Below are 12,468 nucleotides of genomic sequence, written 5' to 3' on the forward strand. Positions count from 1 at the left end.
TCCTATCGTGCGACTTCTTCAATCTACTGCTGGAGAAAATAATTAGAGCTGCAGAGCTTAATAACGAAGGTACAATCTTCTATAAGAGTTTGTACAATGTACGAACAAGCAGTCGTCACACTCACGACTTGGCTCTCAAGTTACTGTTGGCAGTCAAAACTTTGAAGTCGTAGATAATTTCGTCTATCTTGGAACCGGTATCAATACCAACAACGCAGAATAACTCTTGCCAACAGATGCTACTTCGAACCGAGTAGGCAATTAAAAATAACATCTTCTCTCGACGAAAAAAAACCAAACTCTCTAAGTCGCTCATTATTCCCGTCCTGCTATATGGTGCAGAAGCATGGACGATGACAACATTTGACGATTCGACGTTACGAGTTTTCAAGAGATAGGGTCTGAATGGGCGAAACTCCTCCAGGTCTGAAGTTATTCGACGCAATACCCGCGGGGAGAAGCAGAGAAAGGGAAAGAAATTTTTTATAACATCATCTAGAAAATCATTGTTTTGAAACCGACCCATATTCTCGCAGGCAAAGTTGTTCAGAATGATGGATTTCGTGGAAAAAAATCGATCCGTCCTAGTGCACGTGATATTTGTACAAAATCCATATCAGGCAAAATATGTACGATATGATTATCAACAATGGTTTCATGTCTTGAGTATTTATTTATGTATGTATAGTACAAATATAAATTGAATACTGATTATGATAACCACGCGATAAATACACTTGGAAAAGAGCGGAGAGGGTAAATACTTTGCATAAAGAGCATAAATATAATATATAATATATATAATGTAATTCACATAAACCGTAGCCGCCAGTCAGCAAGTTATTCATAAACGGTAATTCAGGTGTATTATTCAGTTAGTTATTAGAACAACCTCTACAATAACATAACGTTTTTTTACGGTTAAAAAACATTGAAAAAAAATGGTAAAAATTGACTTGTACGCGATTGGTGGAAGCGCGCCGTGTCGTGCTGTTTTACTAACTTTGAAAGCATTGAATGTGCCCTTCGAATACAAACTTGTCAACTTAATGACTGGTGAGAATCGAACACCGGAATACCTCGCTATTAATCCACATGGCACAGTGCCAACATTAGTTGACGACGGAGTGGTGCTCACCGATTCGCATGCTATTATCACATATATGGTTGACAAATACGGTACTGACGACTCGCTATATCCAAAAGATCTAGTTCTTCGCGCCAAAGTCAACCAAGTTTTATTCTATGAAGCCACCGTGGTTTTCGATCGCACATTCCTCACGATTAGCAAAGCTGTATTTAATAACAACAATGTAATTCCCTATGCCAAAATTGATGCCGTCTATAAGGTCTATGAGCAGTTGGAAGGTTTCCTGCAGGCACACCCATACGTGGCTGGCGAAAAGCTAACGGTTGCGGATTTCTCACTTGCGGCTACAGTAACATCGTTATTTACTTACGCCGAACTCGATACGGGTAAATATCCGAAAATCCATGAATGGGTTACGCGACTGGAGGAGCTGCCGTACTATGCCGAAGCGAACGGTGCTGGCTTGAAGCAATATAATGACGTTGTAAAAGCAATTGGTTTTAAGGTATTGCGTTAATAAAAAAATTAATCAAATAAACTAAAGTAAAAACAAAGTGTATTTCAATATTATATTAATAAATAAGTCAAGATACGATTAGCTTTGAAAGTGTGACCTGGAACTAAAATTCACATTTTCTAGATTAATTAGTTGTAAGTTATAAAAACATAAGTTTTTATATAAAATTAAGTCCATAGTCCACATAATAACTTACATACATAAGTACATATATATATTTCCATGTAAAAATTATCTACAATTTTTAGGTTTCGATAGCGTTTTTTCGATTTTTTTTTTCACTGAAGATAGATACCCAGCAACTACAGAAATTCCAATAACTTGAAAGAATTAGTGTGGAAACTAACACATTTTCACATACCGTACAACTCTTAACTTACTCTTACTTAAAATGCTTACTAAGAGAGAGAGAGAACAAGTACACATACATAAGAGTTTCGGGCAGAATTGTGAAATCGGCCTTAAGGGACTTTTAACTGACATCTGAAAGAGTTTGGATTCGTTCGCTGCTTATCTAATCTATCTACAAATGTAATTGAAATTTTCAAAGTAATTCAAAAACATAACTAAAGATATGTTTGTAGGTAAATAAGTATGTGTTTAAGGCCTAGACAGAAAACTGCGGTACGGGGATGATATGGTGTCCCCCAATACCGAAAATAATTTTTGCAGAACACCTTTCTTTCCTGAGATTTCTGGTTCCGAGTAGAATTATTTCCCTTCCTCCGCTCTCTTATTTGCTGTATTTAATAGAATATGTATTTGTAATTTTCTCAAAACGTTTGTGGAGTTACATGAGTTTTCTCGGGTAAAAACAGCCATTTTGAACAAATTTAAAAATTTTAAAATTTAAAATAAAATATAAGTGTAAAATTAATTATAAATCGGAAAAGCACGCGTTTTAAATAGTTGAATTTTTGAGCTTTAAATGCAAATATCTCAAAAGCCATACGTCAGCGGCAACTATATGTATATATTTTCTTTCTGGAGTACCTCCTCTATCCGTACATATAAATTTTTACCCCGAAATCGGGGGATGCTATTCTAACCATTTTATTTTGCGATTTCAAAATAACGAACTGTGACAAACACACCTCTTTCAGTTTCTCATTTACCTCATCTTCTTTATTAGCATAATAAAAAACAAAAAACATCATATTTTAAACACCATTATCTTCTAACCAAAGTGTATTTAACAAAGTGAAATAAGTAATTGATTTACATTTATTTGTAAATAAAATTTTATTCATATATTTTTTTATGTACCCATCATATTCTTATTTCACTTTGTTGCACACACTTTGTTTCCAACAATCTCTCCATAAAATAAAACTGTCAAATGCAACAACAACTTCATGACAATGTTATCGATAACGTAATTTACCATTTTTCGATATATGATACACTGAACAAATATTTGGATTAACTTTATTTCAGAAATGCGTTGAAGAATTAAGAAATAATTTAGATTTAAACTTAATTATTTAATTTCATAATCATCTAATTGCAATCTAATTTTGTTAACATTCAGATAACTTGCTATTTATTTTATATATTATTATTTGAAATTTATTTAACCTTTATTAACTTGCAACCCTGGAACGAAAAACCTTTCGGAATGCTTCCGTTTTTAATATATCGCTGAAAGGAGTTTAGCGAATACAGCAGTGCTGCTTCTCCACTGTGATTATCTTATAAAATAATTCACTTAATACCGTTTTCACAATGTCTAATTATTAGCCATTTGTCACTTAATACCATGTTCAGACCGACACCTAATCACACGATTTCGGCTGTTGAGTGGTTTATCCCACTAATCTTATAAATTCATCAAGATTTCACCATACAAAAATGACAGTTCAAAATCACTTCATCGTGATGATTTGAAACTGATCCACGCTAAATCGCTCTGTGTGACTTTGATTTTGCGCCATCAACTTGGCAGCATAAAATCTACTACATTATCACAGCTGATTTAGACACTACGAAGGGAAAAAAATTTAAACAAATGACAATCTTATAGACAATCTTTTCTTTTGATAAATATTAAGCGATGTGAATTCTTGAATGACAGTCACAGCTGTTTTTTGATCTTTCTAATAGCAGTGAGAACACTGTTGGGTTACAAAATCCTTAAATGTAATCTAATCTTTTAAATATCCGGACTGAACATGGTATAAGCTTCGGTTAACTTAGCCAAAGGTATTTCTTTCGGTAAATGACCTTTTTTAAACAGAACTTAACTGGCAGATGACTGCCAACCAGATATTGGGAAAACAGCCTTAATTATTGTCAAATTTAAATAACGATTTATTACAATTACTTACAAATTGCAATAACTATAAAAATATGCTACTTGTTGCATTTTATTTCCTGATTAAATTACTATTGAGAATTTCTATTTAAAATACAAATTTTTATACTTTACTTATTATTTTTAATATTTCACTTTATTTATCAAAAATTTGTTTTCAATTGTCGAAACTATAAATAATTTTTGTTTTCAAAATCTTGCAGTTAAACCGAATTATCGTTTGTTCTGTCTGTCGCTCATTTTTTAAATACATTTCTTGTCAAAAAGTAACATTCGTAGCAACTTGTCGAATTGGAAAATAGTACCAATATTGCATTGCTTGCAGACACTCTGGTATACTCGTTGGTTTCGTTTGCTTCGCCATCAGGTTCGGTGACAAAAGTTAATTTCTTCGTTTTTGCCTTTGCCTTGGCTAGTGAGTTTCAATTTTTGTGCATCGGTTTGCAGAAAAATAAATTTTTATAAGAAACGGTAAGTGCATTTACATTATACAAATTATATATAAATTTATTGATTCTTAGTGTGAGTGAAAATTAAGTCGGTAATACTCATAAAACTAAATGAGAAAATAAAATCGAATTTAGCAGTATTGTGGACATGAGTTTTCCATTCGTTTCTACGAGCATTGCATACATACATAAAAATTCTTTATTAATTACTGTAAATCGTGATTTTAACTGCATGCAAATCGATTATTAGCAAAAATATATGCTGCAGTGAATTATATTAGTGGGGTTTTAAGGTTAAGGATTTTTTATCTTAACGATTTTTTCGCCAGTATAAAGAAAATTCGGACTTTTGAAACAGCGCTGCCAACGTTGCAGTCGCAGCGTGTTAGGCTCGCAATACAATGCCAATGAATCACACGAACGTCGTCGCAACCAAGATGGCGACGACATCGATGTGTTGTTTTGTCTTGTCGCGCGCCCCGCCACATCTTCCATTTCTAGTATACATACACTGGGTAGATGCACATTTCCTGACTCGCGTATAGCTTTTTCATATTTTTCCCTATTATAATTTATTGTGTACATAAGCTACATGCTCTTATATAGATACATATGTGCTTATATTGTGTTTAGCTTCATTTGTTGAATTTTACGTTTTTAATCTTTGTTACATACCTGAGAAGCATCTTGTTTGTGAGATGTATCATGATGCGCTATTGTATTTATCAAGTATTTTACATATGCACATATTTATTTGAAAATGTTTTCCTTTAAAACACATTGAACTGTATTTCGACGTAATTGTTCGATATTTGAGCTCTCTTATATTAAATGTTTTTACAGTCATAAGACAATTTATCGCGTTAAGCCTCAAACTCTGTTAATGCCTGATAAAGCTCAAACATTCCAAAATGTATACGAATGTTTTGTGGGGGGGAAAGCAGACGTCAGGGCAGAAAAAATGACGACAGCGTCGCGGTAAACGGCGGTGGCAACGGTAATATCGCAGCAGCAAGTGCAAAGTGAAAATTAAACGTTGCTTTGCTCAAGTGAAATGAGACGTCGACGGCACAAGTCTGAATTGAGGTCGAAATCAATTTAAAGCTCTGTAGTGGCCATCAATTTATATATGTATTGAAATTATACTTATATGTGTTTATGTATGTACATATAAAATATACAAAAAGAGCGTTAGAACAGTGCTCGCTTGAACGTTACTTTATAAATTAAGCTATTTATATTTTTGTAAATAAGCCTTCACACTTACTAATTAAAGTTGGAGAATTACTCTAAAGTACGATGAAAACACGAAAATCACCCTCGAAACGCGCATGTACGCCTTGTCTTGCATCTATCTACTTTTTCATATACTTATGTATGAACTTTTAAATGTGTATAAATGCTATCGACTACCTTACACCTTGTGGGGGTTTTTGTTCTCCTTCAGTGCTTACTCACACACATCTTCGACGTTGAATTTCTTTGTGATGTCGCTGTATGAACAAAGAAAGTTCATAACGAATAATTTACTCTGTAAAGATTTCAAAGAGTCAACAAATTATTTGAGGGTCATTATAAAATAACTATTATAATTGTCAAATTCTTTGTGATGACCTGCAGGGTGTTGTCTTTTCTTAGGCGTATGTATCTAGTATATTTGGATCGATGTTTTAGGTGGCCTTAAGATTGGCATGCAATTTATCTTTGTTGCGCGGTACTGCATTGTAAATTTCTGTTGGCTACAATTTTGGAAATTGTCTGACTGTACTATGCCTTCACAATTTTATTCAAATTCGTAGACAGTACATACATATATGTATATACACATTCATGAAGGAAAATTATGAATTATAGTTTTGCTTAAACCTAATACATAGTGTATAGCTCGCTAGTAATTGTTATCTGGTTTGTGTGGCAGCACTTATTTGTGTGTTATTTCAAGGGACACGATTCTACAAAGAATTTACTGCTTGAATCGTAAACAAAGTTTTAAACGCAGCATGCTGGAACCTAGGTAGATGGAAAAACGACCATCAAGCAGCAGTAGCAGCAAAATCAGCTGGTTTAGAAGCGAGAGGAACTGGAAGTGTAGGTAGACAGACGAACATACAAAGATCGAGTAGTTTGAAAACAGGTATAGAGATAAAGTGCAAAGTGAAATGAGTAGGTTGACTGTATTGTTATTATTGTAATTTTGTCGGACGATGCAAAAACTAATACCACAATTTTGATGGACAACTAGTTTATCGTTGTGCTTCGTAGTGTTCTGTTCATTAGTTAAGAGTTAAAATACAAAAATATTCAACAAATGCTAAAAATATACAGTGTAGAATAACCGTTTTGAGGAAGTGGCTTTTCAATTAAAGAAATGCGACAATTTTAACGCTTTCGATTGAATGTTTGCTTCCATAATTTTCTATCATTAGTGCCCATTTGAAAAGGTAGTTATAATGTTCTAAATATATACCAGGTATATTTATATAATACAAGCATATAAATATAATACCAACGTATTTATTTGGAGCACAAAATCATTAACGAATATTTTTCTTTTACTTGCAGAATAATTTCATATACAAGGCAATTGACTTTGAAGAAAACAACATAATTTTCCAAGAAAACAAAGTTTTAAATTATACAACACTTGTAAAGATATCATATTATTATAAATTGTGGAAATCGCATATCTGCGATAAAAGTAGTGAAATTTTGTAATCACTTACAACTTGTTTGCGTCTTCATTCGTTACAAATTTTACGTTATCGACAACCGTGAGTGTGTGCGTGTGAGTTGAGTGTATCGTTTAAATCTCCAGTCACACTGTGGGTCAATCAGCCAGTGATTAGACAGTTATCAAACTTAGCAGTTCATCTGAGCAAACAAAGCATTTAAATTTATATATACACCAAAATATTTCCTTTTCAAAAAGTAGACGAGCTTTATTGATTTGTCAACGAAGCGCTACGACATCAGACAGTTACGTCAGCAAACGTCGTGTTAGCTAGCTTTAAAGCAGAATTTCAAATTCTTTACCCACAAGTTAACGAAAAAGTTTCCACCATTCCTCATTCAACGGTTAGTGATCACTTCTCGCAGCCTTACGACGACCCAAGGCAACGTTGGGATCAAACCAGCGACCGTTATTCAGGCACAATAGCGCAGGACAGGATCGTGAAATCAAGCACCATTGAGGGAGGCAGCAGCACCGGTGACACCAGTATTGGCGGCAGCGGTTTACACCTTGCAATAACGGCTCATCAAACTGATACTGAGCGTTTTAACGACAATTCGTGTAACCGAGGAGGAGGAGGCGGCGGCGTTAGCGTCAGCTGCGGCGGCCAATCCCCGCCCACACCAACGGTCGGTAAAACACTGTTAAATACAAGTCCCAATCTTTTGCCGATTACCACTGCGTCGGATACTTTTAACAATTTGAAAAATTTAGTCAAGATTGATAAGGGTTCCAATCCAACAAACGGTAACACCAATAGTGGTGCTAATAGTTATCGCCCAAAAGGGAATAACGTTGGTGGTTATAAAAATAACGCTAACCTTGCCCATACGATCGGTGTGTCTCCAACATCTACCGACGAACGTGGTCTAATTTCCGGTAACGGTAGCGGTTCATCTGGTTCGGGAATCGTTGCTGGAGGTCGTGCTGGAGCAGGAAGCTCTTCGGGATATATTAGTTCAACTTATAACAGGAATTCCGCCAAAATTCGTCAATACGATTCGGACGTAAGCCCACGACCTCGACGAACTTACCAGGGTGACTCGTCGTCGTCGCGTTACTATAACAAGAATAGTGACACTTTGGGACAGGGCCCCAAATCAGTTGGTACAAGCGGTAACGGCACTCTAAGTGGTGCTGGTATCGGACGTGCTATCATAGGTAACGAAGGTAACGGCGGACGCGGCTCATACAACGCCGACGGAAGCAACAACAGACGTTATAACAATCAAAACTCGTCAGATGGCGGCTACAATAGTGCTAATCGTAATATAAACTCAACCGGTGGCGGAGGCAACAGCTATCGCCAGCAGCAGGGCAACCGTTACGAGAACAGCAATGGGCAACAGCGGTCTTATGGCAATTACAATAGTAGTTATTCAAATAAGCAAGGCTATGGATCACGTTCTGGCTACAATGATGGAAATGTAAATCCGCGATCAAATCACCGTGAAGACTACGGTAGCAACAACTATCGAGAGTACGACGACACACCACGTTCACGTTATAATACCGGAAATAATAGCAATTCTAATAGTCTTGAACGAGGCAACAACGGGCGATACAAGCCCTCTGAGCAGGGTAACGGCAACGGCCATATTCCGTCTGCCTTAAGACAGGGTGGTATTTCAATAGAGGATCGTTACGATCGTGCTTCTAATTCGGCTGATGTTGGTCGAGCTTATAGCAATCGTACTCCACCAATTCGTGGCGGAAATGTATCTGGCACCGGATCAGTACCAGGTGCACATTCTTCAACACCAACTTCGATAAATTCAGCGTCATCGTCGTCACGTGGTATATCACCGAACTCGGCTGGTGCCACAGCCGGAACACAACATCCTTCACCATCACCCACGCCACCGCCTCCATCTGCAGGTCGCTGGGTGCCACCATCTTTGCGTCCACAACATGGACTTAGTCAGACCGAAAAGAACGATGCTGTCTTCAGAAAGGTTTGTAATATAATATTTATAAGTTTATAGATTTTCGTTTATATAAACCTTAATGTCTATATTTAGGTCCGCGGTATATTGAATAAATTAACTCCAGAGAAATTTCAAGAACTCAGCGATGAATTATTGAAGCTCGACTTAAACTCCATTCTCATTTTAAATGGTGTGATTTTGTTGATTTTTGATAAAGCTCTAGATGAGCCGAAATATTCGTCTATGTATGCACAATTATGCAAGCGCCTCTCCGAAGAAGCTCCATCTTTTGAAAAAGATCCCAACAGTTCATGTACCTTTTTAAGGCTGCTCATCGCTGTTTGTCGTGACAAGTTTAATAATCGTCTCAAACGCGATAACGCCGACGGTGACAACAATAATCAATTTAACAAAGTACATCGACCAGAGTCACAAGTAAATCTTGGCGAAAATGACACCGATGAAGAAGAACGGCGTCACCTGGCCAAACAGCGCATGCTGGGTAATGTTAAGTTCATTGGTGAACTCCACAAATTGGATATGTTGTCAACAAATGTCCTTCATCAGTGCATCATGGAATTGCTGGACAAGAAGAAGAAGCGTTCAGCCTCACAGCAGGAAATGTGCGAGGACATGGAGTGCTTGGCACAGCTGCTCAAGACGTGCGGGAAGGTCCTGGATTCAGAACAGGGCAAAGAGCTGATGAATCAATATTTCGATACCTTGGAACGCCGATCAAAATCGACTGACTATCCGCCTAGGATACGCTTCATGTTGAAGGATGTCATCGAGCTGCGTGAAAACAACTGGATACCCCGTAAAGTGGCGACCACTGAGGGACCTGTGCCTATTAAGCAGATCCGCACAGACGATGATACAATTATTCGTACACCGTTCGCACAAAGGAATCGCGATATGCGCAATAATGATCGCGACGGTGATAGCTGGATGAATCGTTTCCATATAAATCTGCAACCAGGCTTTAATGACATGTTTAGTAGTTTAAGCGTAACTGGTGCTTCGCCGATTGTTTCACCGTAAGTTTAGCCATATTACCTAATTTAACGCAATAATAATTTTTTTTTTTTTTAATATTTTACAGATTTGTTGGTAATAACTCCAATCGCCCCTATAATGGACGTGAGCGCAATCAAGGTGGACGTGATGGCAACAATTACAACAACCGTTATAATAAGCATAATAACCAAAATGGTGGATCCGGTGGAAATCGTGAGGACGGACGTGGTGGCCGCAATGGGCACATGGGACGAGATGGTGACTCCTCTGGCCCATCTCATTATGGCAACGGCGGTGCAAACTCGCTGCTAAACAGCAAAGAACTTGCACCACGCTTCAAACGCAATTTGATGTCGACCAATCAGGATCCCGTTGAAAATCTGCAAATGCGTCCTGCTGCCAACTCACTTCTTTTCAAAGCTGCGTCACAAAATCATAAACTGCCAGCTATGTTGCCAATTTCGACACCGCCCACTGGTAGCAGTGGCTTCGGCAATAGCATTTCCAGCCGCAGCGGTGCTCCCAACAAGGATCAACTGTCCAACACACAATATCCGTTACTTGGCACTCCCACGTCGCACCTAATAAACCCAGGACGCCCCTCCTCCACTCCATCTGCGGAATATGAGAGCGAAAAGAATGTACAATCCGCCAGCTTGGGTTTAACTTTAGAGCGAGGTCTAAAAGCTACTTCTTCCTCGCCAAACTTCGGCGCAACGAATAATGCTAACGGCGAAAAAGTAAAACCGACCGACAATAATACAGATTACCCCAATATGACGGATGCTGCTTATAAAAAACGTAGCTCCACACCGGTAGATCCACAACAGTTGGTCACCAAACAAGGTTCGGTGGAGAAGATTGCTGGCGCCGGTGCGAATAAGCAGAAAAAAGATAAAGCTTTCAATAAAGAAGAAGTGCTGAAGAAAACCACAATTTATGTTAAAGACAATTTCTTCTACGATTCCGATGACGATGAGGATACAACTATCACTGACTCCCCAGTTAACGACCAAGAAGGAGATCACAATGATAGCGGCGTTGCTAGCTCGAATGCCAGCGATAGCATCCAAGGCAAGCAATTTACTAATCTAGTAGATGGATTTTTGGATCTCAAAGTGCCTGAGAAATGTATGAAGGATGTGTGCATTAATATCATAATGGATGTGCTGGAAAAAGCCGAAGACAAGTATTTGAATCGTGTAATCATATTCATGCAAGCCTTACGTAAGCAATGCAATATCAAGCCCAATATCATATTGGAAGTTTTTAAGCAAGTTATTAATAAAATGAACGAACGTGAAGCTTTAAATCCGCGCATTGCCACACATGTTGCTGGCCTGTTGAGCCGCGCCGTTGGCGATGCTGGTCTACTCAAATTGACCGATATTGCCAACTACACAGACAACGGCCAACATTATCCGCTATTTCTGCTCGTGCTGCAGCAATTGCACAAATCCATTGGTAAGGAGCCGCTGGCTGAGAAATTCCGTGAAAGTAAAATCGATTTAATGAACAGCTTACCGGAAGTGGATCGCAATAAGACGCGTTTAGGCGAAATATTAGACGATCGAAACTTGGCTTTCCTCTATCCATTACTAAAAGTACAGGCAGAGATGTATAAGCAACTCACAAGCGATCCAAATCCCACAGCATTCTATAAATGGATCAAAGCCAATGTCGATTCCAAATTCTATAAAGATGTTGGTTTTATTAACGCACTCATGACAGTTATAGTAAAATATATAACACAAGTGAGTACTGAAATCTAACTGTTATTTAATGTGGCATATTACTAACTACTATTTTTGTTGTTTTTTTTTTAGGAGACAACACTAGCAGAAGGTACCGACACCAAAAAACATCCAGATCGTGCCACCATTGAGAAAGAGGAATCGTTGCTGCTCAAATATTGCCAAATTCTGCAAACATTCCTGGGTGGCAGCAACGAACTGCAATTGATTGCTATTTATGCACTACAAGTGTTTTGCTATAACGAAAATTTCCCCAAAGGTGAGTGTTTGAATAAAATTAGTTATTAATTAATGTAACCAAGCTGAATTTTTACACTCGGCCGAATGGCAATTATTCCTATAAAAATATGTAATTACTTTTTTTTGTTTTCAATGTTTAGGTATGCTTTGCCGCTGGTTCAAATATCTCTATGAAGCCGAAGTAATCGAAGAGGAGACATTTATTTTATGGAAGGAGGAAATTTCAGACAAATACCCTGGCAAGGGAACTGCATTATTCCAAGTTAACAACTGGCTGACTTGGTTGCAAGAGGCCGAATCTGAGGATGACGATGACTGAATTTAGCAAATCCATTAACGCAATAAATAAAAACAAAATATATTTAAACACAAATTATTAACATATTAAACTGATAGATAACAAACTAACAAAATCAAAAAAAAAAAAA

At 37.4% G+C, this 12,468-nt stretch overlaps 2 protein-coding genes and 1 long non-coding RNA gene across 3 annotated transcripts; all 3 read left to right on the forward strand.

Moving 5' to 3' along the window:
* The first annotated feature begins 833 nt into the window (after positions 1–833).
* On the forward strand, positions 834–1,649 carry LOC108975459 (glutathione S-transferase 1-like). Its single transcript, XM_018943957.1, has one exon. It carries the CDS (start codon positions 942–944, stop codon positions 1,605–1,607), a length of 666 nt encoding a protein of 221 aa, XP_018799502.1. The 5' UTR covers positions 834–941; the 3' UTR covers positions 1,608–1,649.
* Positions 1,650–4,304: 2,655 nt separating this feature from the next.
* LOC108975813 lies at positions 4,305–7,069 on the forward strand. Its single transcript, XR_001993895.1, has 2 exons — positions 4,305–4,392; positions 6,933–7,069. It is a non-coding gene; the product is annotated as an uncharacterized LOC108975813 (long non-coding RNA).
* Positions 7,070–7,316: 247 nt separating this feature from the next.
* Positions 7,317–12,413, forward strand: LOC108975355 (eukaryotic translation initiation factor 4 gamma 2; the record flags this gene model as incomplete). The annotated part of the gene is made up of 5 exons (XM_018943770.1): positions 7,317–9,056; positions 9,123–10,066; positions 10,132–11,800; positions 11,873–12,059; positions 12,181–12,413. Coding segments are annotated over 5 exons (4,719 nt in total), but the record flags the coding sequence as incomplete, so codon positions are not given.
* Between the last annotated feature and the right edge of the window lie 55 nt (positions 12,414–12,468).

This window comes from Bactrocera latifrons, unplaced genomic scaffold, assembly GCF_001853355.1.
Source record: "Bactrocera latifrons isolate USDA-ARS-PBARC rearing strain unplaced genomic scaffold, ASM185335v1 scaffold_114, whole genome shotgun sequence".
NCBI classification, from domain to species: Eukaryota; Metazoa; Arthropoda; class Insecta; order Diptera; family Tephritidae; genus Bactrocera; species Bactrocera latifrons.

Coding starts and splice junctions, on each gene's coding strand:
- LOC108975459 (XM_018943957.1), top strand. CDS start 942: ATGGTAAAAATTGACTTGTACGCGATTGGTGGAAGCGCGCCGTGTCGT.